Consider the following 26,080-nt stretch of genomic DNA (forward strand, 5'->3'; position numbering starts at 1 on the left):
GGCGAACCAAGATCAAATGAATTGTGGAATTATGCCACAGAAATTCGAAATCAATTTGCACATGTGTTCCAGCTGACTCCTCCTTTCGTCCTTTCGTCCTTCCATCCTGACATCCCGCTATTCCGCCTCGTCCTTTTGAACACTCAACTCCCAACGCCTATTTCCCATCCCCATCTAGGGATTTTCCTTCGCGCGATTCCTCCTTGCAACTGGTTGAAGTTAAGTCAGTTTAGTTGGGTTACTTACTTTGTATATATACTGTACACCAGGAGAAACGATTTTGTATTTAAACGGAAATTATTTAAATTCAAGAAAACAATCTGTCTCAATTGCATTTGCTGGTATTCAATTTATTTGGTTTTGAAATACAATTTTTTTGGAATTTAAACATAGAGAAGTTAAATCTTTATTTTATTTATTAACTTTTATCATTTTCTTACAATAAGTATAACATTTATAATCAACATTTTTAATAGTGTTTCTTTTCTTTTTATTTATTATTATTTATAATATATTTATTACATTCATATATCAATTAAATATTATAGTTCTTCTTACATTTAAAGCAGTTATTTTTTAAAAAGACCATGTATAAATGGTAAAAACTGATCATGATCTTTACGTTTTTTGTAAATTTATAGAACCTTTTTTATGTTAATGGCAGCAACCACTTGTAAGTAGTTTGGGCACATCGAATCCAGCACTTCTGATCCTTTGCAATGGATGTCCTGCTGGTGCTGAAGAACTTGTTCTGCAGCCATTGTGTTTGGTCCCCGAGGATTGGAGGTCCTTCGCGTGGGCTTTGCAGGTGTGAGCAGTGCTGGTTCCCACTTCCATTCCGGTTTCTGTTCCTGCAACTGTTTCTGCATCTGTATTCGTTCCTGTAAATGTATCTGGATTTGTTTCGGTTAATTCATCTGCATTTGTGTGCGTGTTTCGACGTTGGCGTCAGCGCAGTGCCATTGTTATTTGCCGGCATGCGGTTGGCGTGCGCGTCGACATCCGCATTTCTATACAACCATTTCTACTCCTGAATTCTACTGCTACTGCTGGATGCTACTACTGGATGCTACTGCTGAATGCTACTGCCGAATGCCACTGCAACTGCGACTCCGGATGGCCTTGCCCCCGGGCAGTGGGCCTGCAGGACATCCCCGTCTCGACATCACCCAATTCGCTGGGACACGTGCCTCCACTCAACCAACAATAATAACAACAACAACACGTGGCAACAGCAACAGGAGCAGTCAAAGGATAACGGCGGGCGTCAAGGAGTCAAAAGAAGTCAAAAACCGTGTCACGTGTGCGGCTCTCTTCGCTAATTTCGTCACCTCCTCTTTTCCTTCCTTTTTTTTTTTTTTGTTGTTCAGGAGCTTCCTAATTTCCTCACCAGAACGACAATGGCCAGTTGTGCCACCCCATATAAAAATAATGTATATACAGATATATAAAAAGGAGAGAAATCCTGCCTTTGCCACGCCCCCAAAATAAGAGTAAAGTTCGCCAATTTTCATTGCGATTGTTCGGCTCTGCGTGTGTTTGTCTGATTTGATGTATTTCAAATATTATATTTGTACGAATGTATGTTTATATCATATATATATGGGTCACGCTTTGAGTGGCAAAATCTATTAAACTTATTCAATGCAATCATTTCATTTGTTTCCGATTCCCATTTTTAGGTGGAAACTCATTGGCTTTGGAAGCCGACGTTGCAGATACACTCTCGAATTAAATCAGTCCGAATTGAAATATATATGTAGGTAGTAACTCTCCTAAAACCTTACTGATTAATTTCAGAATTACTTAAATAACTACAAGATTATTATAAATAAATAAATAAAGTTTGGTACTCACTCAGTCACATCCTTGGTTTTCCCATCAACCTCTCGTCTTCCTCAAGAAAGATAACCACTGCAACCACTTTGTCCGCACAATTTACACTTTACCCTGAAATTAAATATAAAACAAAAAAATAAAATAAGTAATTTGTTATAAATATTAATTGGCAGTATTATTAGTTAGTATTCACTTGCTAATAAAAGGGGTATTTACCTCTTTGGGTTATTGATGCACTGCATCTTGAAGTTCACTCCAAGCAGGAAGGATTAGTCATCACCTGTAATGAAAGAAAAGAATTGTAAAATATTCGTTAGATTATTGAATTCAAATTCAATGTTCCATAAAATATATTACTTACCCCAATAGGTTGATGCTCTGCATCCTGGAGTGGAGTTCAATAGAAGATCTCGCCATTAACCACTTTACCCTGCAAATAAGAAAAAAAAAAAAAATAAAATTAGGAATTGGTTACAAAAAGTAAAAGATCGTTTTAATTTTACCTCTTTGGGTTATTGATACAGTGCATCTTGAAGTTTACTCCAAGCAGGAAGGTTTAGTCGTCACCTGTAATGAAACAAAGAATTGAAAAATATTCGTTAGATTATTGAATTCAAATTCAATGTTCCATAAAATATATTACTTACCCCAGTGGGTTGATGCTCTGCATCCTGGAGTGGAGTTCAATAGAAGATCTCGCCATTAACCACTTTACCCTGCAAATAAGAAAAAAAAAAAAAAATAAAATTAGGAATTGGTTACAAAAAGTAAAAGATCGTTTTAATTTTACCTCTTTGGGTTATTGATACAGTGCATCTTGAAGTTTACTCCAAGCAGGAAGGTTTAGTCGTCACCTGTAATGAAACAAAGAATTGAAAAATATTCGTTAGATTATTGAATTCAAATTCAATGTTCCATAAAATATATTACTTACCCCAGTGGGTTGATGCTCTGCATCCTGGAGTGGAGTTCAATAGAAGATCTCGCCATTAATCCCTGATCTTGGAGCCTGTTGTCCAGTCCATTTAGGTGGTATCAGCATACTCAGCATTTCTCCGGTAGCCGCATTCTTAAAACTATTGTAACTATAGGCTTAAAATCTACCTACTTAGTTTAAATTATTGTGTTTGAATTCATGTACATTACATTATCAAGTTCATTATTTGATCAAAATCAACTTTTAAATATCTTTGCTCTTGTTGAATACTTTCGGATCTTAAACTGTTGCTCTTGATTTCTTGTCAGAAATTTCTTTTCAAAACAAATATCTTAATTATTTACTTTCTAATTGATGTACTCACTGCGTAAAATCTTTGGTGCACTGCATCCGGATGTCCAACTCCAAGCTACAAGTTAGGTGGTGTCACCAATTGTTTTCTGGAACTTGTTAAATACACATGCAAAAACCTGAAAAAAAAAAAAAATATTTCATAAAATTATATATTATATTATTAATATATTATATTAAATTATATTTAATTAAAATATTATTATATTATATATTATTTGCAAAAAGCCACGTCATCACGTAATTTAATAACAAAACACTGTACTCACCGCTTTGGGGTTTGATGCACTGCATCCTGGAGTCCTCCCATGCAGGCAGGTGTCGGGCACTTTTAAGTTTATGCCAAGTCGGGAGATGATGCAGTGCATCCTCCGCTTCAAGCAGGTGCCTCTTCCAGCTTGGTGTGGACCAGGATGCAGTGCATCATCACAACTCCATGCCAGGTCAAGTGATGGTGCACTGCATCCTGATCCCCACCCGAGTCGGGTTATGATGCAGTGCATCCTCCGCCTGCTTGGTGTGGATCAGGATGCAGTGCATCATCACAACTCCATGCCAAGTCAAGTGATGATGCACTGCATCCTGATCCACACCCAAGTCAAGTGATGATGCACTGCTTCCTGAACCACACCAGGAAGGCACCTAGCACACAAAAGCACATGCCAAGTCCAGGCTATGATGCACTGCATCCGGGAGTGGACTCCAGTGGGAGGGTACCATCAGGTACTCTCTGTCGCACTCTGGAGCCACACACGCACTCTGGAACCACTACGCACACACACACACTTCCATAGACCGGAAAGAGTTTCTCAGAGAAACTGCCGGTCATCCCGGAGAACTGACCAAATTGAGCAAAATCCACTGATATCCCACCACAAAACAGCTAGAACAACTTGGGAATTGGCACCAAAACGAAAAAAATGTTTAATTATCATGGTCGCTGACGTGGCCATAATAATTAAGTTAACATTAAATTAACATTAAATTAACATTAAATTAACATTAAATTTACATTATATTAAATTAACATTAGGTTAACATGTAATTAACATTATATGGATTTAAATTAACATTTCACATTTAAAATATTTTTTTTTTTTGCCTTTTGCATTTGGATTGATGCTCAAATTTTTGGTGTTGTTGAATTATTAAAAGAGCTTAAAAAAAGATGTCCTGACATCCATTTGATCCGTTTTTTTTAACATTCGAATACCCTTTAATTATCTATTCCGCATTCAGAAGGTTGAAAATAATCTGTTTCACTGCCTTTTTCGAAAACAAGGACAAATTTTAATTTATAATTTTAATTGATATACTATATTTCTATATTTACTTTGAGGCTCACAGTTTTCAATAGGGTTCCTTTAAAATGGCTATTGAAAATTAGTGCAGACCATTGACTCTGTCGCTTTCAATTCCTTCTGATGTGATTGTATTGCCCAATTAACTGTTACCTGGAAGTGTGGCGAATTACGGGGAGAGGGGTGAAGGGGGAGGAGGAAGGGGATAGGAGGAGGGGGGGGCGGAGTAAAGAAGGCGGTATCCTTCTAAGTGGGCCGCTTGTAGTGCGGCCCATTGTCCAAGGACACGTGTCATGTGGGAAACTGAAGGCTGTTCAAAATGGCAAATGGCGGATGGGAGAATCGAAGAATTGGAGGAGGGGAAAATTGGAGAATTGGAGGAGGGGAAAATGGGTGGTGGCCACCGATGGCGATGTCCTGTGTCCTGTGTCCTTCGTCCTGTGTGAAAGCGAGCGAATGTCGAGCCGGCAACATCCTGTATGGCCTCCTAATTGAATAAATTCGAGCTGTCGCCCACTCCCTTCGCTTTTTTTATGTTTAGCCCATTGCGTAGCTATTGTTTGCCCAAACGAATATATATTCTTTATTTTTTCAAATCTACTATATTATATTCACTCGTATTCAAGAATCTTAAAAAGAAAGAAAAGAAACCAGCGAAGTCCCGAAGCTGCAATCTCGGTATTATCGCAGCAAGTTTCCGGGACTTCGTACTGTATGAAGAATTCTATATACAATACGAAACCTCAGAAATTTATTGCAATGAACCACCTTTAACTATTGATTTCATTTCGGAATAAAAAAGTTAAGTTAATTCCAAAATAAACTTCCAGATCTACAGGTGAATTCTTGAATCTAAACACTGCCTACATCCAGTATGTTTTTCGATTGCAATACGGATGTGGGGGTCGTTTGCACTCAGAGATTCCGGAGTCTTCAGCCGGCGAAGGACATCGAAGGAATGAATCACCGCAGACAGCGGCGCCCCGCCATTAATAAGGACCTCTCCAATGGCAGACCGTCGAATCATTGGATTAGTTCTCATTAATGGTGGAGTGCCGCACCGACCACCACATTTTTTTCTAAGTGCCTAATTCCCGCAAGTCCAATCCAACATCCGATTTCGACCACGTGGGTATCACTCACCTTTCCGCTCATTTGATATCGGGTGAGATATTCACGTCGTTGAATCCGTGTCTTGGAAAGGAGTTTATGTTATATAATAATATACTTTACTTACGATTGATGAATCACCAAACAAAGGAATTATAACAATTTAATGGGTAAATATATCAGCAGGGTAAAATTATTATATATATTATTTCTTTATACTTAATTTTGACTGATATCTTTTAAGTACATTATAGACGAAATATTAAATATATAGCACATCCAATTATGATAAAGAAAAAAGGAAGAGCTATAAAATATAATATGTTATATATTTATTTTATTTTCATTCACTTTTTTAAGCTTATACTTAAAACCTCTTACAGAAAATGAAAAGCCAACTTACTAATCTGGAAAAGAACTTAGTTATTAACGTATGTAAGCAACTTGGTTGCGAATTACTCAAATGATAACCTGGTGAATGGTGTAGCGGACACAGAGACTTCAAATTGGAAAACTAATGGGGAATCGCAATGGACATCAACATGGAACCGCCGCGCTTTAAAGCGATATTAATTTCCATTCTCATTCGAGGGGGAAAATGAAAATGCGGCTGGTATAGTTGCTGTTTATCGGCTTTTCTGCGCGCATTAATGAGCTGCTTGTACGCTTTTAATTTGCATATGTCTGTAAATGCCGAATCGATAGATAGATGGGCTTTTGATTAATTAACATATACGAGCGCGCACAATCGCACACACTGCCATAAACGGCTGGCCACATCCCATATATGAAGGATATGTGGCTATGGCTATGGCTATGGCTGTCCGACTATCCTGCTCCGGCTTTCCTCGTTTGTCGAAGGATGGCGAATGGAGAGTGGAGCGTGGAGCTTGGAGAGCGACATGGCCAAAAACCATAATTGATTGTCGATAATTCATGCGAGCTTAAATTGCCAATTGCTTGTGGAGCGGAGGGTTGAATTCCGGGGGGCAGGATGGCAGCCGGGCAGCTGGGCAGCTGGGCAGTCGGACAGGATACAAGGATAGCTGGATGGCAGGATGCCTGGCTGTCGGGATGTAGGGAGTTGCAGCAGCAGCAGGAGGAGGAGGAGGAGGAGCAGCAGGAGTTGCGGGAGATGTTATAGAGATGACGGTTGGACATTGATGACGGCTAATGGCGAACATACAGACGCACCCATGTGGACATGCGACTGCATATTTATATACTACAATATTTGCAGCACATATGTATGTATCCGAACATATATGCATATATAAATATATATATAGTTATATGTGAACACAGGGCAGACTCCCCGCACTACATACAAAATGACTGGAAATTGGCTTTTGTGGGTGTGTACCGGCGCGTATTTGCCATGTGTGTTTTTAAACCTCGTTCAATTGGAAAGTCTTTGCCTCGATAAAGGAGAAAACGTTAAATACCTACCCATGAAAATCCTTGACATATTTCACATACTTTTAAATCAGTTTTGGAAGTACAAGTTCTATAACTAAAGTTAAGGAGTCGTCAAAAAATACTCACTCAAAAAAACAAAATGAACAAAACTTTAGTAAACTAATTCGAATTATTGCTTGCTTATTAAAAAAGTTGTAAGACAATTATATCATCTATATATTATCTGCAATTATCTGTATATTTTATATTATTTTATATCATTTTATATCATCTGTATATCATCTGTAAAGTATATCATCTATATATTTTATCATCTTTATGTTATACCAACTACATTGTTTCCAAATCTTCGATTGGCGATTGTTGCAGCTAAACTGGAACTCAAATCTCAGCTGTCATATGCATTCAATAGTATCGCAGTGGGGGTGGGTTCTAGAACAAGTGCAATCCTCCCGGGCAATCGCTTCCGTGTCAAAAAAGAAAGGACGAACTGCGGCGGAATAGTGGTCGTCAGCACGAGCAGCAATCGACGCCTTTGGCTAACGTTGATCTGAAAATCGTGTCCAGTGACGTTGATTGCAATTGTGTGGACGCAAGACGGCAGAGTGATCTTCTTTTAAATTTAGTTTATTAAAACATAAATATTAGTATTCGATTTCTTTTACAACTAAACGAAAAACAATTTGTGTGCTTAGTTGGATGGCAAACTAGAAGACATGCGGGAATGGTGGGAGAACAAATTCATGATTAATTCATTTATTTATCTAATACTTTCTTCTTGTCTTTTCCGCTTAGCAAATCCGTTTTTACTTTATTCGAAAGTAATGGGCTTTTAGCCCATGGCATCCTTGACACACAACTTGTCCATCTGGTCCGAGTAGAACGAATTGAAGTTGATGCGGTGCACGAGATTCATGAAGCGATCGGCGGTGTTCTTCTTGGCCATGCTGGTGATTTGCTTAAGGAACGAGATAAGCAGCCCGGTGAACTCCAGATCGAAGCGCTTAACTCGCTCCGAGAAAGTATCCGCCGGATCCAACGAGCTCTCCAACTGGGCATAGAGGATATAGAAACAATCGGTTAACCATTGAAGAAATTTTAATGAAATGCGTAATGCATTGTAAAAACTATTGTAAACATTGAAAAGTATTTTAATATGTTATAAATAAATCAAATACAATAAACGCAATTTATAAATTAATTCGAGTACAACGAATTTTGTATCCTCCTAAAAAAATATGGTTCTTAGTCAAACAATAAAATTCAGTAAAGATTGCATTAAGAATGATAATAAATGAATAGTAAATTCGTGGAAAGTATCAACTTCTTTTTACATATTTATGTAGTAACTTAAACTATATTATTTTAAGCAAAGCGAATATACTGTACTTTAAGTGGATAAACTTTGTAGGAAAAACAAAAAGAAAAGATCAAACAAATAAAAACAAAATAAGAATGTAAACACACCAACAACAACTTGAAAGTCGGAAGAAGGAAGGTAACAACATGCAACCCGTTTCCGGGATGAAAATAATAATGATATTAGGGATTGGGGTCAAGCTGACATGCAACCCAGCCAGGTTCCCCGGGACCGAAAAACAAGGGGGCCAATCTCCCCAACGAAAGTACAAAAAGAAGAGCCGAGGAACTGAAAAGGGGTAAGCAGAAAGAAGCCTACACAACACAATACCTGCGGCCGGTGCGAGCTCTCCGTTTCGGATTCGGAGCTCTCCGCGCTGTCGTAGGTGTCGCATACCATCGACTTGAGCTCGGCGTCCAGGAAGAAACGCTGCGAGCGCTGAGAATTTGGGCATGGGAACGGATGATAGGGTTTGGTTTTTGATTTTCGTTTTTTAAAACAGCAGGCGTGTGAAACAGAAGGCGTGAGGAGTGAGGAAAGCGGAGCAGAGAACAAGGGACAGGAGAATTTGTACTGGAGAAGCGAATGCCACGCGAACAGCAGGTCGGTCAATTGAAATGCCCGATCGCCTCACTCACCTGGATGAACTCGCAGAACCGCAGGCAGATCTTGCACAGCTTGAAGATGGCACGATTGAGGTGCGATGACTCCGTGAGCATGCAGTTCTTCAGGCACGAATCGAGGAAGTCCTGGTGCAGTCGCAGCACATTGTCCACGTTCTCCACCTTCTTCATCTTCTCGATGAAGATGTGCCAATTGGGCTCGATGATCTCGATCATCATGTAGTACTCCAGATTCTGGATGGCGTTCATCATGCGCTGGCGCAGCGTAAACGCCGATCGATACAGTTCAGCTGCATGTGGGGAGAACTTCTTGGCAATGGAGTTCTCCTTCCAGATCCTAGAGGCAAAAGAAGCGAACAGTAATCTTGCAAATATAAATAAACGCTGGAGTGCGTCACTCACTTGCAGAGCTGTCGCTCCACGTGCTTGCAGTAGAAGAGCTGGCGGAAGAGCATCTGGTACTTGGAGATGGCAATGTGGTTCAGCACCAGCGAGACGGGCCACTTCACCTCGTACGTGAAGGCGAAGCACTCGAGGCCGCTGAGGTCGAGGCGGTGCTGGGCCTGCCAGTACTCCTCCTTCTGGTTCATGATCTTCGACATCTGCGTGACGAGGTCGTAGGGCAGCAGTTCGCAGTGCAGGTCGTCCTTGTACGGATCGTTGCGAGCGGAGGAGAGGCGCAATGTGAGACCCAACAGATTCTCCAGAGTCATCGGCAGCACCTGGTCCACATTCTTGGAGAGCTCATCCTCGCAGGCGTCCATGAACTGCATGGTGAAGTCGCCCTGGTTGAGCAGCAGATAGCGCTTCACCGACTGCAGATGACCCATCAGATCGTTCTCCGTCAGCAGGACATCGAGCAGCATGCGTGCGGCGAAGTAGTAGGCATCGTTGATCACCGACTCATGCCGCTCGCTGGTCGGATCGAACTCGAGGTGCATCTGCTGCGTGAGCATCACCCGCTTGCCGCACTGCCTAATCACGTTCAGGTACTTCCCGGTGCGCAGTATCTTGTCCGAGTATTTCTCGAGGAACGTGGGTATGCAGTCCCGCCGAACGGTGTACCGCTTCTCCCAGTAATCATCCGAATAGTGCTCCGGCAGTTCGCCGCGATGAATCACCTCGTTGTCCTCGACCATGAACTCCCGATTGCGGTCCACAATAACGCCCTTCTGTATCCAAAGCTTCAGCATACGCATGTACGGCTCAGCCGCCTTGCGCGTCAGTCCGATTATTATTTTCTGGGCCTCGCGGTCGCCCTCCAGCCGCTTGATTCGCTTGTGCAGATACGTCAGCACGGCGGCATCATGCATACCGCCTAGCTGAATGGCTCCCAAAGTGGTCCAGATTTCCTCCATCACCCAGAGAGTGGGTTGCAGGTAGTACAACAGCTTTTGCAATGTTAACCGACCGTGCTGCAGCTCGTCTTCGGCTTTCTCTATCAGCAACTACAGACCAGAACAGAATAGAACAGAAAGTTTGAGCAGTTTGTTCTGCTTTTAAGCTTAAGAGAAATTGCAAGTTCTTACATAGAAATCATGGCTAAGCTCCTGCAGCGCCTCGTTCAGCGAGTTCATCACCTGACCCTGGCCTTCGGTGGCCGAGATCATCCGCTGGATGCCCATAAAGTACGATGCCATCGGCAGGATTTCGTTCAACAGCTCCGACAGGGAGCGATCCAACTGTTTGCTCAATGTGAAGGTCGTCTCGAATCTGGCGAGTCCCACGGTGCACGTATCGAAGGGCTGCGGAACCACGAAGTTCTCACGAATGCCCACAAGGCAATGGAGCAGCTCGTCAAGCAGCACGCCCTGTTGGCTGGCCAGCGGTATGCCCGATATCTCTGGCTTTGGCAGCTTGTTGCCCTCTACTTTGTAGTAGTCCCACAGCGAATGGGTGCGATACTCGTCGGGCACTCCGGTCTCCGTCACCGGCGTATTGGATGATCCCGATGTGGCACTGCTGCTCGATTTGCCGGTGGATACTTCACTGGCCGCCGAGCGATAGGAGCTCACCGAACGGCTGGAAACGGCGTTCAGCACACGCTCTTTAATCTGCGATGGGAAAACGTGGGTTTTACAGGTTGATTCCGTACAGAGGCACAATAGTCCCCCAATCTCACCACACTCAAGTCGCCGCGATCCCGATCCTCCTTATTGGATCCCTGCGGAGGCGGCAGAGTGCGACGCCTGGCGAAGACTACACCGCTGTTGGCGCTGATCTCCGATTTGCTGTTCAACGGCGTCGATGTGGGAATACCGGCTTTTTCGCGGGTTTCATCCGTCAGACTTGCCCGGGAATTGCAGTAGGGCGATGAGGTTGTGGATGCGGACGCAGCAGTGGAGGCCTGGGTGTCCGATAGGGTGGTCATTGAGGCTTTGCCGGGCAGCGGTGAGGTGGCAACAGATGAGGCCATTTCGGGTGGCGAGTGGTGGGATCTTAGGGATATACCGTCAGCGTAACGTTCCGCGAAGACGAGCAATGCAAACATAGGATCCCTCCTGAAAATGGGAAACGAATAAATGGATGTTAATCATGTATTGTTTGTTATCAGTGGGATGTGCTTACCTCTCAAGAACATGGGCCACCTCGGTGATCACCTTTTCTTGGTCCTTGCGCTTCCGGCTGATGGTTGCCAGCAGATGGAGCAGCTCGTCGAGGGGCAAACGTTTATCGCTTGTGGCAAGGAATTCCCGTAGAATAATATCCGGTGTTAAACTTGACCTGCAAAAATGGCGTAAATGCGAAATGTAGCAAGAAGAAGAGGAGAAGTAGGCTCGACCGTTCGTTCGAGCGTTCGATCGAATGTCGGACCACCTGTGCACTGATTTAACTTACTGAGACTCCCCGATCAGATTCCAAAGCACTTGACGTACTGGATCGATTTTACTCATAGCGATTAACGGTTCCCAGCACTTCGCTATTTACAGTTAAATGCACTAGCAATTGAACTCAATTTGGAGTTGAGTCGCGCGGCGCCTCTCCTTTTTTTCTCAGTTGAGTGCAGCGCTTGCAGGGTTGTCAACTGCCTATTACTAACTTATAGTTGTTTCGATTCTTGCTGCTCTTATGTGGCTCATTTTATTTGGTCGCCATTTCGTCAGTAAGCGAATTAAATTAGTACACAAGGGCTGTAAGCAACTAAATTGAAATTGGCATCACAACAACAATGCAGTTAGTATTTAAATACTTTCGGATGTGGTGACACTGGTCGCGGATGGGGTAAATGGGCAAGTTTAGCAGCGTTCGCAGGTTGTGTGCAATTGTGTTATTGAGAAGTAATTACAATTATAGGAGGACGATATAAAAAGAAGATTTAAATTGCTTTATTGTATAAACTTTACTGATTAAATATATAAAACATTGCACCATTAAATATATAAAACATCGTAGCCTGAAATCAATGAAACCAGCGCGAGTGTGAACGCCACGTAACGGAGTAGCGTAGTGGGAACGGGAAGATTATTGGTCACACTGCAGTGCGCAGGCGCGGGCCTAAATCAGCTGTTATTGAACGTTTACACTCGCGGCCCTGATCTTCTGCAGCCGAAATCCGTGGGCGTTGCAGCAGCAGCCCCATCAACGCACCGAGTCGAGCCACCCAGGATACACGGACACAGGTACGCGATCCCAACAACCAACAGGAAGGCACAGAGCACTCGCACGAAAAAGCATTTGCACTTGTTTTTTCGCGGCCGGATCATGTTTCCCAACCTCAAGGGTCACGGCCAACGGGTCAACCTGCAGCTCCTACAGGAGGCCGCCTGCCGCGAATTGGTGCAGCAGCTGGAGCACATCGAGGGCTCCAAGGTGATTGTCCTGGACGAGGCGATGATCGGTCCCCTCGATCTGGTAACGCGACCAAAGTTGTTCGCCGACCGGGGCATTCGTTTGTTGGCGCTCAAGCCGGAGCTCCATTTGCCGCGCGAAGTGGCCAATGTGGTGTACGTAGTGCGCCCGCGGGTAGCGCTAATGGAGCACCTAGCAGCTCATGTGAAGAACGGTGGACGCGCGGCAGCCGGAAGGCAATACCACATCTTGTTTGCACCGCGCCGTTCCCGCTTGTGCGTCTGTCAACTGGAGGTCAGCGGCGTACTGGGCAGCTTCGGGCGCATTGAGGAACTGGCATGGAACTACCTGCCGCTGGACGCCGACTTGGTCTCGATGGAGCTGCCCAATGGTTTTCGCGATGTTAGCGTAGATGGCGATACCAGTTCGCTCTACCAGGCAGCTGTGGGTCTGGTGCAGCTGCAGCGGCTCTACGGACGCATTCCCAAGATCTACGGCAAGGGCGAGTTTGCCCACCGGGTGTGGGAACATGCCAAGCAGCTGGGCCGGGACGAGCGTTCCCTCTACAATGGCGACAAGGGCGTTATCGATCAGTTAATCCTGCTGGACAGGGGCATCGACTTGATCAGCCCGCTGGCCACGCAACTCACCTACGAGGGACTCATCGACGAGTTCTATGGCATTCGGCAGAACAAGCTAACACTGCCCGCCGAGAACTTTCCCTCCGATGGATCGATCAATAGCTCTGGTCCACGAACGGAGGAATCTCAGTCCCTGCTGAGCGACAACGAGAAGAAGACCATCCTCCTGCATTCCGGGGAGCAGCTGTATGCGGAACTGCGAAACAAACACTTCAATGAGGTGACCAAGCTTCTGGCCCGCAAGGCGCGCGAGATTCACGTCCAAATGCACGCCACCTCGCAGGACAAGAGTGTGCAGGAGATAAAGAGCTTCGTGGAGAACCTGCTGCCGCAGCTGATGGCCCAGAAGAAGGCCACCTCGGAGCACACGGCCATCGCCGGCCTGCTGCATGAGCAGGTCAACGCGGTGAGCTTCGCCGACGACCTGGCCGCCGAGCAGGAGTTTATGGTTTGCGCGGACATCGACAAGCCGAGCGCCTACATCGAGGACCTCATCGCCTGCAAGGCGGAGCTGCGTCGTGTCCTGCGGCTCATCTGCCTGCAGTGCATCGCCGCCTCCGGGCTCAAGGAGAAGCTGCTCAACCACTACAAGCGCGAACTGGTCCACGTCTACGGGCTCGAAGTCCTGCTCACCGTCAGCAACCTGGAAAAATCGGGCCTGCTCCACCAGCAGACCGAGTCGCGGGCCTACAGTGTGCTGCGAAAGGTCAGTGTTGGTCTAATCCTGGTTATAATCTCTTAATTTGAAGAACCTAAACTGTACAGTAGTTTAGTCATCAGAGTCGAAACAATTGTTTTCATATTTGACAGAATGTCGCTGATAGTTTCCCATCCTATTTTAAATGTAGAAAAATTATGACTTACTTTAAAAACGCCAATCATCTTACAGACACTGCACCTCACCGTGGACGACAATGTGGAGGTGGAGCCGAAGGACATTAGCTACGTGCACAGCTTCTACGCTCCGCTCACCGCTCGCATTGTGGAGCACTCGCTGAAGCCGCTCGGCTGGCAGTCGCTGAAGAGCCAGATCAACAACCTGTCCGGCCCCACATTCGAGGACTTTCAGGCGCAGCTGGTGGGGATCGGGGGACGGCACACGGTGGGCACTACGGTCAGCGAGGGATCGCTGTTGAATGTGCCGCGCGTCGTACTGGTTTGCTTCGTGGGCGGTTGCACTTTCGCCGAGATCGCCGCTCTGCGATTCCTTGCCGCGCAGGAGGACAACAATGTGGAGTTCCTGATTGCCACCACGAAGGTGGTCAACAAACACTCCTTCCTGGAGAGCCTGATGAGCTCGTGAGGTCGGCGGCTAAGCCGATTGGAGGCCCATCGCCTGTCCAACGACCACGGCCTGGCACGTGGATGAAACGCGTCGGAGCCGCTGATTCCGAGACCGAAAAGGAAGGGCAAGCGGCGCACCACGGCGGTCAGGATTTCGGATTAGCGTCCAGTGAACGGAAGTGGGAAAGCATAAAGCAAAAACATATATATATATACACATACATATATATATTTTTCTATTACGGCATTTATTCTCGTATTCTGTGTACCGTATATGGAAATATTTATATAGATTGCATACATATATGCATATATTTATTTATATATGTTTACTCAATTATGTACATGAATGATTCTAGTTGTAAGTGAAAATGATTCCAAATTTAAATTCATTAAAGTTCTGTGCAAGAAACTTATTGTCAAAATAAAGTATTTAGCCAATGTTATATTATAATGGACGCTAGACCAGCTAAAAAGTTATTTAATCGCATAACCGATAGAAATGTAAGCCGGTAAAGACCGAATCCCTCAAATTCCTTGCCAAGCGGCTCGCTTTAATTGTAATGAAAACGATTCAATATTCTTCTCCAACTATAATATCACTCACCTTTCCAATGGATCGATTGAATTGGCTGGTTCTCACACAATACGTATTCACCAAATATTATTGTTGAACTGAAATAAGACTGTGCAATGTGAATATTCAGGGGTATTAAGAAAGAACTACAAAAACCCCAGGGATTTTAGGATTGGGCTGTTATCGAGAAAGTGTGTTATATTTTCCGTTTTATGTAAGCACTCTTTTTTGCTCTCTACAGACAAACCAAACTTTGAATGCAGTGAATTATTATTATTGTTCATTGAACGTAATTTATATTGTCGTCTTAAATATGTAATCAATAAGGAATGAGCATATATTGTTAAGGTGCGACTATATTTGGTAATGAAAATATGAGGGCATGAAATATTTTTGTCAGAATTTATTTAGCTCGATGTAAAATGTAATTAAATATTCAGATTTGAAATAAATGAAAAGGATGTATGGATTTTTGTGACGATTATAAAGCGTACCCGAAAACCTGCGGAGGTAAGTCTGTGTCCCATTAATCAGATTCGTGATTATGTATTTTTAAATAAGTTTTATTTTATTGACATTGACGTGCATCAATTTAATTGTTATTCGTTTTTCTTCTTCATTTACCATAATTGCAAAAATACAATTTATATTCATATAATAATTATCATAATAATAAAAAAACAATTTTATAAACATAAAAAATATTACATGTATTGTGTTCCCCGTGCTTCTTTTTAGCTATCTCTATCTCTCTCGTGATCTTGTTTACCTTCATTTCGGTCATGTTTTCTTTAGGTTGATATATACCAAAATAATACGCCTCCTTAATAGTAATAATTATCATCTTGGAACCGCCCCAACTCAATACCAACCAAAGTACCGAAAATTGCTTCCAATCCTTCCACATTTTAATCTTTTCCTTTTCTGTAATCATAGAAATTTGTATTAAATTTAATTTAATTAATGACTAACGGAAATATATGGTTGGTTTGTTTGTTATTTTTTTTCTTCGTTCTATGTTGTTTAGTAAAATATTATTTGCTACATATTTTCGCAATTGCATTTGCCGAGCATTTTATTTATTTATTTTTTTTTTTTTTTTTTGGATTTCCCTCATGGATGTGGGTGTGTGTTTTTGTCTGTGTGTGTGTATGGTGTTTCCGTTACTTTGAATCAACTTTACGACTGCAGGAAAAAGTATAATATTTTCACGTAAACATAAATCATTAAATAATTAAACGTTTATATGCTTTAATTTTCTATACAATTTTTATTGTTTTGACTAAGCATTTTGCAATTTGCATTAATTAACTCTAAAATAGGCTTATTTTAAATTTATATATATATATATTATATCCTTTTTGTTATAACAAACAAAACTAAATTAATTGTAAACAAAATGAATCCTTTTTGCATTTTAATATTTGCTGGGTTTATAATAATTTTGGCGATAAAACTTATTGTACAGCAAATAAAAAATAAATGTATTATTTTTTCTTTTCAAAAATACTTTTATTTGAAACGAGTCAAAATAAAAAAACATAACGTAAATCGAAAATGTTGAACCTAACAACATGCAAAGATGGCAATCGATGTGTGCCTGGAACTGCAACTGCGATCGCGCAGCCCTTCTCTTTTTCGACTATCAATTTAAATTAATATTTAAAAATCTCGCAAACTCGAATGCGAAGGCAAACTGCAAGTTCTATTTTTCGCGAGTTTTAACAAATAATACACACCTAATTGTTTTAGTGACATTTTTGCAACGCGAGAGCACAAGTATATAAATGGTTAACAAATCAAAATTGCGATTGATTCAGTTACTCGGTAATAATATCAAATTAGAATTTAAAAGTAAAATTTAAACACTTTGCATATCAATAATTGATGTTGATCTTTGTTTGCTTGTTTGTTTGTTTGTTTGTTTGTATGTTTGTTTTTGTTGTGTTATTGTTTGTGTATGACATTTACGCTTACATATATAATTATTTATTTATGTTTGTTTTTTCTTTGTTTTTGATTGATCTTGTATTAAATTGGTTTCAAATGTTAGTATCTTGTTGCCTTCTCCGGTCGAATTTCTTTAATACAAAACTATTGCAGCTTATGCTTGTTGTAACTTTTAGAAAATACTTGGGTTTTCATGAATTATTTTTCGCTTGATGCAACCAATCGTGTTAATTGCTGTTTAAGTTCCTACAAAAACATTGCTAGACAGGACTTTTTCTGCTATTGTTGATGTTTCAGCTGCTGCTTTTGTCGAGTTTTAGTTGCTGTTGCTGTCGTACTGTTGGCTTTATAGTTTCCATTAAAATTGAAGTAGTTCATATTACTAAACACTTGTTGTTGTGGTTGGCCTTGTTGTTGTTGTTGTTGTTGTCTATGCTATAGCGAACCAGCCGGAAAACTTGTTGAACTATTGCTATGGGCTAAACTAATTATTGAACCAGACAGACTTCCCTCCTCAACATCATAGACTTCACGAGAGACCTCAGTTAGTGATAAAGTGCTGCAATGGGATTTACAATTATTTTAAGAGTATTCTATATATTGCAATCGTTTGGCATTAATTACCTGAAACCTAGGGCAATTGATTCATTATCAAATGCGTCCAATTCTTTAGTATGCTTCTCGTGTTTCAAGCGCAAGCGCTCCTCTCGTCCCTGGTTAAACTGGTGCAACTCGGCATCCATCTGGGGGAAGATGTGAAATAGTCATTCAATGTGTTCCGGCATGCAAGTATATTGCATTGTATGTGCTCACCTTATTCTCGAGCAGTCCTCGTCGCACGCTGACCCGGTTCTCGAGCTCCCGCCGCTCGCGATCCCGCTGCTCCTGCGCCTGCTTCTTGTTCTTGTTCTGGTAGGCAGTGAGCATCTCCAGCTCGTACTCCAGCTGCTCGTGGGTACGTTGGCACTCGATCACTTGGCTTTCGTCTAGTTTGTAGCTCTGACTTTGGAACATATCCGCAATGCTTTGCTCGTACTGCAATTATGTATCAATTCATTCAAGTTAAGCATTCAATCAATTGTCAATAAACAATGGAATGGAGTAAAACAACGCACCTGTTCACCCAGCAGCGTCAGCTTGCGATGCTTCTCCTCTTTCAGCTGCTTGATGACCTCCTTCTGTTGCTCCTTTGGTGTCGTCTGCAGCACTTGCGCCTTGTAGCGCTTGTATTGCTTCGTCTGCGTCTTGCATGTTTCCCGGAACTGTTTGCGTATCTGGAGCTCCTTTTGCTGTTTTAAGAAGTTGATTTTGAAAAGTCTATTGCCACGATCTGAGATATAAAAATCCCGTTGAATGACCTACCTTCAAGCTCTTGGGCTGTTGCCTTAGTTCGACCGCATGCTTGCGCACCAGCTCCTTCTTGATGCGGTCCATGTAGTCTTTTTGATTGTGCAACTCCGTATCGTGTTGCTTGTTAATCTGTGAATGGAAGTAGCAATAGATAGGTTCTTAATTCTATTCAGCACTGTGAAACCTTTAAGCAACTCACCTGCTCTTCGCGCAACTGGTGAACGCTCTTCTGCTGGCGGTACTCCAGCTCCTGTGTCTTTTCGTGGTGCTTAAGGAGCATGGTGTGCGCCTGCTGCAGTTGTTGCTCCTTCTTTGCCAACTCCTGCAAGGCACAAAGAGTTTAAGAGTAAGACGAACTTGCCAAAACAGATTACAACAAATAACTTACATCACGCATCTGCTGATCTTCGTGCTCGTGCTGCATGATCATGCGCTTGCGCTTGAACTTGCGCATCTCCAGATCGATGTACTGCTTCTGCGCCTGGATCATGCGCTGCTCCTCCTGCGCCTCGTGCTGCTTAAGGTTGTCCTTTTGCGACTGGAGCGTTAGGTCGCGCTGCCGCTTGGGCGTCGTCTCGTCCATTGAGAGCTCTCGCTTCCAGCGCTCCTTGTTCGCCTTGTACTCCTTCTTGCGATTCAAGTCGTACACCTTGCGGTCGGCCTCCTGTTTCAGCGTAATCTCTTTGTGTAGTTTCTTCTCGGCGGCGCTCGTCTGCTTCGACCGTCTCTCCACGTCCTGCTGGTGCTTCGTCTGTCCGAGATTAATGATTAGGTACTCTGTTTTAATTTGCTACCCTTTATCTCAAAACCCACCTGCAGCCGTTCGAGGTCCCTGGTGAAGTTGTGCAGCAGCGTTTCATACTCCTTGTCCAGGGCCGCCTTGTGCGCCTCCATGTCCACCTTGCACTTCTCCTCCAGCTTGAACAGGTGCGCCTGGTGCTCGCGTCGCATCCGCTTGTAACCGGACATTTGCTCGTGCATCTCCTCCTGAAGTATCGGATCGAATCGGATCGGATTGCCGTTGTGTTGTTGTTGTGTTTTTGGTTCAGTGCAATGGGGCAGAGAATGCACACATGGTTAGAGGCGATGGTAAATGCGAGAAGCAGCGGGCAGCTACGGCATAACTGAACACAGACACACACACACACACAAACTACTCTTTCGGCGACTAACTGTAACTTACACGACTGCCGGCGAATTCCAGCTCAACCATAACCTCAACGGGCGCAAAGCGCGGCCAAATCATTGGCTCCTTACGCGGTTCTAGGCCTCCGTCTACGGATTCTAGGCACTAGACTACTAGGTATTATTAGGTTAACTCGCAATTGACTTGGAGAAGCGGGAAGGTAAATAGTTCTACTAGCTTTTCAACAGGCAACTCAAGCTCAAGCAATTCCCGCTTGCAATGTCGAATGTGATTGAAAGCTCGGTTTTGTCTAGTGTGACCCAATTTTGGAGGTAGAAAGGAGGTGGATCGGCCTATAGACAGTGTGACCTCTTAACAAATAATGGAGAGATGCTTTTATCCAAACCGTTATTTTGCATGACAAGTCTGCAGTGCGAAGATGTCATGTTATTAAACAAAACAAATCAAATTTTAAACGGAAAACAATAGTTTGTTCTTTGAAGTTTGTCTACGTATGAAAAAAAGCAGCTGGTTTTAAAAGCAAATTAATTATTCAACACCAAATACCTATTTTTTCAAAACTCAACTGAAATGGCAATTTAAAGACATACGAATATATGAAAAACAGTTGCTAAATGAAATTCTATATGACTTTGTCCAATGAAAACAAACCAGTAAATTTATTCTTAAATCCGACAGGCAACAACAAGCTGGCAATAATCTAACCTCTAAATGCTTCTGGTTTTCTACGGTGTAGTTGTTGTGAAAGATGCATTGGCCCCAGCTACCAAGCTTTAAACGAAACCATTAACAATTAGTAAATGCTTACACTTGAGAGACATGAAAAACAGATGCGTTTTTGAAGCCATGAAGGCGTGCCAATGGCCAGGGATTTTGGAGATTTCTGGTTTTGATTTTTTGGAAGAGAACTTTGGGTAACGAATACAGGTGGAAATGTGAATGGCGGATGCAACTGCAACAGCAGCAACGGCTAACTACAGTAAGTACATGGTACCGGCAGCGACTTTTGATTTTAAAAACATTTATTTCTCAATCGATTGGACGCCTCCGCTCTGGCTAGGAAATTACACAGGGACAGTGGCGTTTGGGGTCTTTGTCTTTCTTTTCGCCGCCGATCTTGCTGATCTTTTGCCTGCTCTCGATCCGCCGGCTGCCGTCGCGGCAATCGCTGTTGATGTGGTCGCCACCACACAGCTGCGAGCAGAAGTTATAGCGCGCCTGTTTGAGGATGCGGGAGGAGAACAATAAACACAACAAAGAGCTTGTAGTAGAGGGCACAACAAAAAAGTTAGAAGGGGATCAGATCAGCAGAAAAGCGTAAGCGTTGCGGCGAGCGAGGAGAGGTAGGAAATGGATGCTTTCTAGCCGAGATGTACACGAAATGATGGTTCCCCGATTCGAAATGCTGACAAGTGGACACAGGACATGGAACACACACACAAAAATGCAGCGCAGGACGAGGGGGAAATGCAATCGATGCTCAGCCCGGGATACACAACATGGAGGCATGACCCTGCGTTGGATTAACTATGCCCTGAACTCAACCCAGCGATCGAGATAGAGAGAGCGCACACAGAAATCTACGGCCAAGGCAGGAGAGTATCAAAACAAACATAACGCGACAACGCACCTGCATGTGCTCCTTCTGCTGCTTGGTCACGATACTGGTGGTGCGTATGGTGGCAAAGTTGTTCGGCCCGTGGTCGTTGACCGCATTGGAGATGGCCTGTTGCGAGGACGCCGAGCTGGCGGCATAGACGGCCGCTTGGGCGGCGGGCGTTGTCAGATATCGCGGCTGGATGGGCTGCATTCGATCCGCCAGTGGTCCACCGGAGGCTGGGGAGCCTCCACCGCCGCTGCCGCCGGTTCCGGTTCCTCCGCCACCGTGGCCCATTGCACCCAGGTGCGGTAGAACGGAAAGCGGCGGCGGTGGAACCGGAGCGGGCGCCGGAGCAGGCACCACCGAGGCCGAGTTTGTGGGCGTCACATTGTTGTTCATGCTGTGCATTATGTTCGGCAGCGGCGGCCGGTTGCGATGCCGCGACGAGTTGCGCGACACGGCCCCGGGTGGAATCGCTCCCTGTCCAACCTGTTGCGGATTACCGCTCGGCCAGCTGGGCGGCGGCTGCTGCTGGTGCGGATGATGGTGGTGGTGCATTGCCGCCGCCACAGCGGCGCTAGCCGCCTGCTGGTGGTGGTGCGCAGCGATATGGTGATGATTCTGGGCCGCAGCCGGTATGGAATTGGATGACGAGCTCTGCAAGAACAAAGAACGCCTGGCTTAGAACAGGAAACATTTGCATATTCGCATTAAATCCCCACCTGACTACTGGCCGCTGATACACCCACCGAGTGTATGGAGTGTTCCGAAGTAATACTATTGCTCTTGCTGCTATCGCCGCCGGCATGGTCGTCCTGCTGATCGTCGGCATCGCCCACGGCGCTCTCCGTCTCGCAGGTGTCCACCATGAGTATCTTCTTCATCTTGCGGTAGTTAAGGTTGTCCAGCTCGCGCACCGCCGACTTGGTGCGCGCGATCAGCTCGAGGAGCACGGTGTCGGAACGTGGTCGGGTCACGTACGCGTGGGTCAGCAGCTTGGCCGACGAAGGTCGTTCCGCTGGCATCTTTTTGAGGCACAGTTCGACAAAGCTGCAGAACGCGTCCGACCAGTCGTTCTTCTGCAGGGAAAATATAAAAAAAAGGGCTTTGCTTTACAAAAAGTTTACTTTTTGAAGTTTATGTTTGAGCATATTAAATTTTAAACTTTTATGGCTGAAAAGTGCTCATTTTAAAAGGTTTTAAACTGCAATAGCAACTCACCGGAAGAATCGGCGACTCGTTCTGCGCAATGTGATAGAGCGCCGACATGGCGTTCATGTTGAAGTAGGGCGGCTTGCGCTCCGCCAGCTCGATGCAGGTGATGCCCAGCGACCACACATCCACCTTGCCGTCGTACTGGCCCTCGTCCATGGCCAGGATCACCTCGGGGGCCATCCAGTAGGGCGTGCCGACAAAGCTGTTGGCCGGGCACTTGATGGCGGCGCTACCGAAGTCGGCCAACTTGACGACGCCATTGTCCGTGAGCAAAATGTTGCCCGCTTTGATGTCGCGATGGATGCGCCCCAGCGAATGCAGATAGCTCAAACCGCTGAGCACGCCCAAACAGATGGCGGCAATCTCGTCCTCGTGCAGCGGCTTCTTGTGCACCTCGATGATGTCCGAGGCGGAGCCCACGCAGTACTCCATCACCAGCCAGGCGGTCGATTCGCGCAGATAGCAACCCTTGTATTCGATGGTGTTCGGGTGGTTCAATTGGCGAAGGAAGCTGTTGGTCAACACCCAGTTGGTTACTTGAATTCATGAGAAAATAAGAACTCTCTACACACCGTATCTCTTTGAGAATGTCCTGCCACTTCTCCTGGCTCTGCTTGCCGGTGTAGGACATCTTTTTGATGGCCACAATCTCCTTGGTGAGATTGCAGCGGGCATAGTAGACCGCACCGAACGACCCATGGCCGATTTCGCGCAGATCCTCGAAGATCTTCTCCGGGTCATGCTTGTTAAACAGATCGGCTATTTCCGGATCCTTGAGACTACCAGGTCGTGCCGAAGGCATGGCTGTCTCTCATGCTCTAGCCCAGCTCACAACTCAGTGGTCCTGCGCTCTGCGTCCTCCTCGTCTGCAGCAGCTCCAAGTAGCCAACTCTGCTGGGTTTAAGGTCTATCGAGGATCGAAGTGGCAAAGAGAAGAGGGGAATTCCGGTTAGTCAGTCCACACAGTCTTAGTCATTGTGAAAAGGGTATTGTTTTTTGGGGTCAAGATTTATTTTATTTTTCTTTTTCTTGGGAGTAGGGGTTTCGAAACCCGGAATCGTAAGTGGGCGGGGTGCAAGGTTAGCTGTGGTTTTTATTTTTTGGACAGCGACTGGACGGGAAAAGCCAAAAGCCGACTGTCATCAAATCGATCAAGTGATTCACGCTCACACACACTTTAATACACGAATCATTCAGAATTCAGCATTCCACACGCAGCACTTGGACCTTATCGCAAAGTTTTTTACGGCTTGCTGGCCTCTTTTATGGCTATTTTCCTTAGCTTGTTACCACCTTGCCAGCTGCTTTTTGGCCAGTTCCTGAATAAAACAGAAATTTGCTGGGGATCCTTGGCTATTTAAAAGATTTTTAGGGATGGTTGCCACTGCCGTGCTTGTGGACACCAAGTTCAGTTGGTTAGTATCCGAGTTGTTTTCTGTAGGGTATTATTGGCTGTTATGGGGATATGTAGATAAGCAGGGGATGCACACGTGCTGTAGGGTATTCTGATTGGTCTTACATATCGCAAGTTTTGTTGGTCACTTCCCGAAAAACTGAGGTTTGCTATGTATACATAGCACTTGGGTATTTTCATAGCATTAGATAAGGTTTTCTTTTAGGGCCAGGAATACTTAACGCAAAGGTCATTTGCCCACCTTCCGACAGTTGACTGAGGTGACAAAAGATTGTGGCTTATTAATATTTTGTAGAGTATTTAAACATAAGATAGGGTTATTTTTCAGTTATTCTGACCGAACTCCTAGGCACACAAACGCTCTTATAGGCTGGCAAGGAGTAACGGCACTGAAGGGGTGCATTTGTCGCCGTTGCGAATCCACACACACTCGCCACACACACGCGCACTTGCATATGCATGCGGAGGCGTTTTGCGGGCGTCTGCGGATATACGCCGGCTAAAGACGCGGATTTTAGATCTACGAAGCTCCGGCTTTCAACTCTCGCATCTGGGCAATAATACTCGATAATTAGCCCGCGCCGCCGTTTCGCGACTGCAATTATTTACTTGCGACGCGAAACAGAAACACGCCTATTTTTCATAGCTACACACTACTGCACAAAGAGCAGCCATGTCGCTCACGCACACATGCACTTGTGTATATGTGCGGTTTGGTTGCTTGTTGTTTTGCATTTTTACAGGCGACACAAATTCAATTGAATTCGTGCTTTTCTGGGGCTTGGGCTTTTGTTTTGCGCCTTTTCATGTCGATTGCGGCGGAAAATTGAGAATTCTTCAATTTGGTTTTGATTTTTTGCAGCCTTTTTTCTCTTGTTTTTTGGGTGCGGACGCAGCAGCTCACACAGAAAGGGGAAAAAAGGCGTACCAGAAAAAAAACGACAATGGTTGCGGCGCTGCTTGTTTTTGCCGGCCGATTAGTTTAGCGACTGATTTTTGTGGCCAACTCTTGTGGAACTATTGGAATTGCCGTAATTCGCACTTAACAACTGTTTTGAATCGCCTAATTTTGTTTTGCTTGCACACCGCACACCCACACACACACACGCTTGTCGGGGGAGCAGACAAATACACACACAACTGCAACGCATACGTATTCGTCGTCTAGTGCTGGCTCTTTCTCGCACATTAAGGGGAGTCGCACTTAAATCAGCAAATTTGCATTTTGTTTGTTGTTATTATTATGTTTTTGTTAAAACACATCAAGATTTGTTCATTTCGGAAAATAATCAATTCAGCGGGCACACACTAATTCGCATTTATCGGCCGAAACGCAAACGCGAAAAAGAACAGTATGCACACAGACACACACTACCTTCAACATACACGCACACAGGGATGGAGAGACAGTGGAAAATGCATAAATCTGGCGAAAAAATGGACTTGCTGTATTTTCGATGGCTTACATTTGGAATTTAATTAGTGCTTGCTTGTTTATCAGCGCGGCTGGCTTTTGGTTTTCGCAGCTGTATGCATTTTTCCCTCATGCGTCGCTTTCTTCACGCCTGCTGCTGCTGTTATTTGCCTTGCTGCGATTTCGATTTGCCCTGCACTGCACACGCGTTGCGTTCACACTTTCGCACTTGCTACGCATCTCGAGGTGCCGAAAATTTAGTGGAACGTCGATCCCGATCCCGATACCATTTGCGCTATTTAGTTCCACACTTTTCTTCACTCGTTTTCTTAATTAAATTCTGTAAAGTTCACACACACAGCAAGCGGTAGAGGTGGAGAAACATCGATTGGTCACTTTCGATCCATCGATGATTTTCTATAGGTTATTTATCGATAGTTTTCGGGGCAGGCGATAGATAGCGTACTTTTCTTAAGATATATTTAAATAAAAGTCATTTCATAACCCCATAACAGAATATTCACTTATCTTCAATCCTATATATCACTAGATTTTATATTATTCGCTTTCAAACCAACCGATATTTTGTTCTTTTGGGACAGTGTTACCGCATTCTTTGAATACTCAGTCTTTTAGTCAGGCTCCACTGGAACAAACTTTTAAACTCTTAAATTTTTGGGGAATAAATGTATAAAGTATAAAAGTTTAAAGGTATGTAACTTTGAATTCGTTTTAAAATTGACAAAGCTATGGGTGTTG

General features: G+C 44.2%; 4 protein-coding genes and 1 long non-coding RNA gene across 7 annotated transcripts in view; 1 reads left to right on the plus strand and 4 right to left on the minus strand.

Annotated features, from left to right (window-relative positions):
- The window catches only part of LOC108097398 (ecdysone-induced protein 74EF), a 28,601-nt gene extending 27,732 nt beyond the window's left edge, over positions 1-869 (minus strand). Inside the window, exon 1 of the mRNA XM_017199654.2 lies at positions 691-869. Coding sequence (XP_017055143.1) covers positions 691-869 — 179 coding nt within the window. The remainder of the gene's footprint in view (positions 1-690) is intronic.
- Positions 870-2,203: 1,334 nt separating this feature from the next.
- Positions 2,204-2,912, minus strand: LOC122319719. Its single transcript, XR_006245292.1, has 3 exons — positions 2,630-2,912; positions 2,343-2,555; positions 2,204-2,269 (listed from the first exon to the last, which is right to left on the minus strand). It is a non-coding gene; the product is annotated as an uncharacterized LOC122319719 (long non-coding RNA).
- Positions 2,913-7,566: 4,654 nt separating this feature from the next.
- LOC108097656 (gamma-tubulin complex component 2 homolog) lies at positions 7,567-12,119 on the minus strand. 2 transcript variants are annotated; one of them, XM_017200089.2, is made up of 8 exons: positions 11,779-12,119; positions 11,509-11,664; positions 11,063-11,441; positions 10,470-10,994; positions 9,343-10,388; positions 8,956-9,277; positions 8,648-8,755; positions 7,567-8,008 (listed from the first exon to the last, which is right to left on the minus strand). In XM_017200089.2, the coding sequence occupies exons 1-8, from the start codon at positions 11,832-11,834 to the stop codon at positions 7,790-7,792; spliced, it is 2,811 nt and encodes a 936-aa protein (XP_017055578.1). In that variant the 5' UTR covers positions 11,835-12,119; the 3' UTR covers positions 7,567-7,789. The 2 variants fall into 2 exon arrangements, with proteins under 2 accessions (XP_017055578.1, XP_017055579.1); XM_017200090.2 differs by lacking the exon at positions 8,648-8,755.
- Positions 12,120-12,392: 273 nt separating this feature from the next.
- LOC108097657 (vacuolar protein sorting-associated protein 33A) lies at positions 12,393-15,700 on the plus strand. The gene is made up of 2 exons (XM_017200091.2): positions 12,393-14,076; positions 14,260-15,700. Exons 1-2 carry the CDS (start codon positions 12,643-12,645, stop codon positions 14,671-14,673), a joined length of 1,848 nt encoding a protein of 615 aa, XP_017055580.1. The 5' UTR covers positions 12,393-12,642; the 3' UTR covers positions 14,674-15,700.
- A 417-nt stretch (positions 15,701-16,117) lies between these two features.
- LOC108097683 (serine/threonine-protein kinase Tao) lies at positions 16,118-25,705 on the minus strand. 2 transcript variants are annotated; one of them, XM_017200149.2, is made up of 13 exons: positions 25,374-25,705; positions 23,066-23,400; positions 22,500-23,004; positions 22,001-22,357; positions 21,309-21,935; positions 19,345-19,518; positions 18,920-19,282; positions 18,731-18,853; positions 18,544-18,660; positions 18,297-18,470; positions 17,995-18,216; positions 17,806-17,924; positions 16,118-17,740 (listed from the first exon to the last, which is right to left on the minus strand). In XM_017200149.2, the coding sequence occupies exons 2-13, from the start codon at positions 23,293-23,295 to the stop codon at positions 17,617-17,619; spliced, it is 3,135 nt and encodes a 1,044-aa protein (XP_017055638.1). In that variant the 5' UTR covers positions 23,296-23,400; positions 25,374-25,705; the 3' UTR covers positions 16,118-17,616. The 2 variants fall into 2 exon arrangements, with proteins under 2 accessions (XP_017055638.1, XP_017055639.1); XM_017200150.2 differs by lacking the exons at positions 21,309-21,935; positions 22,001-22,357; positions 22,500-23,004; positions 23,066-23,400; positions 25,374-25,705 and adding an exon at positions 19,715-19,974.
- Between the last annotated feature and the right edge of the window lie 375 nt (positions 25,706-26,080).

Source organism: Drosophila ficusphila, unplaced genomic scaffold (assembly GCF_018152265.1).
Source record: "Drosophila ficusphila isolate 14025-0441.05 unplaced genomic scaffold, ASM1815226v1 contig_197, whole genome shotgun sequence".
In the NCBI taxonomy this organism is placed as follows: domain Eukaryota; kingdom Metazoa; phylum Arthropoda; class Insecta; order Diptera; family Drosophilidae; genus Drosophila; species Drosophila ficusphila.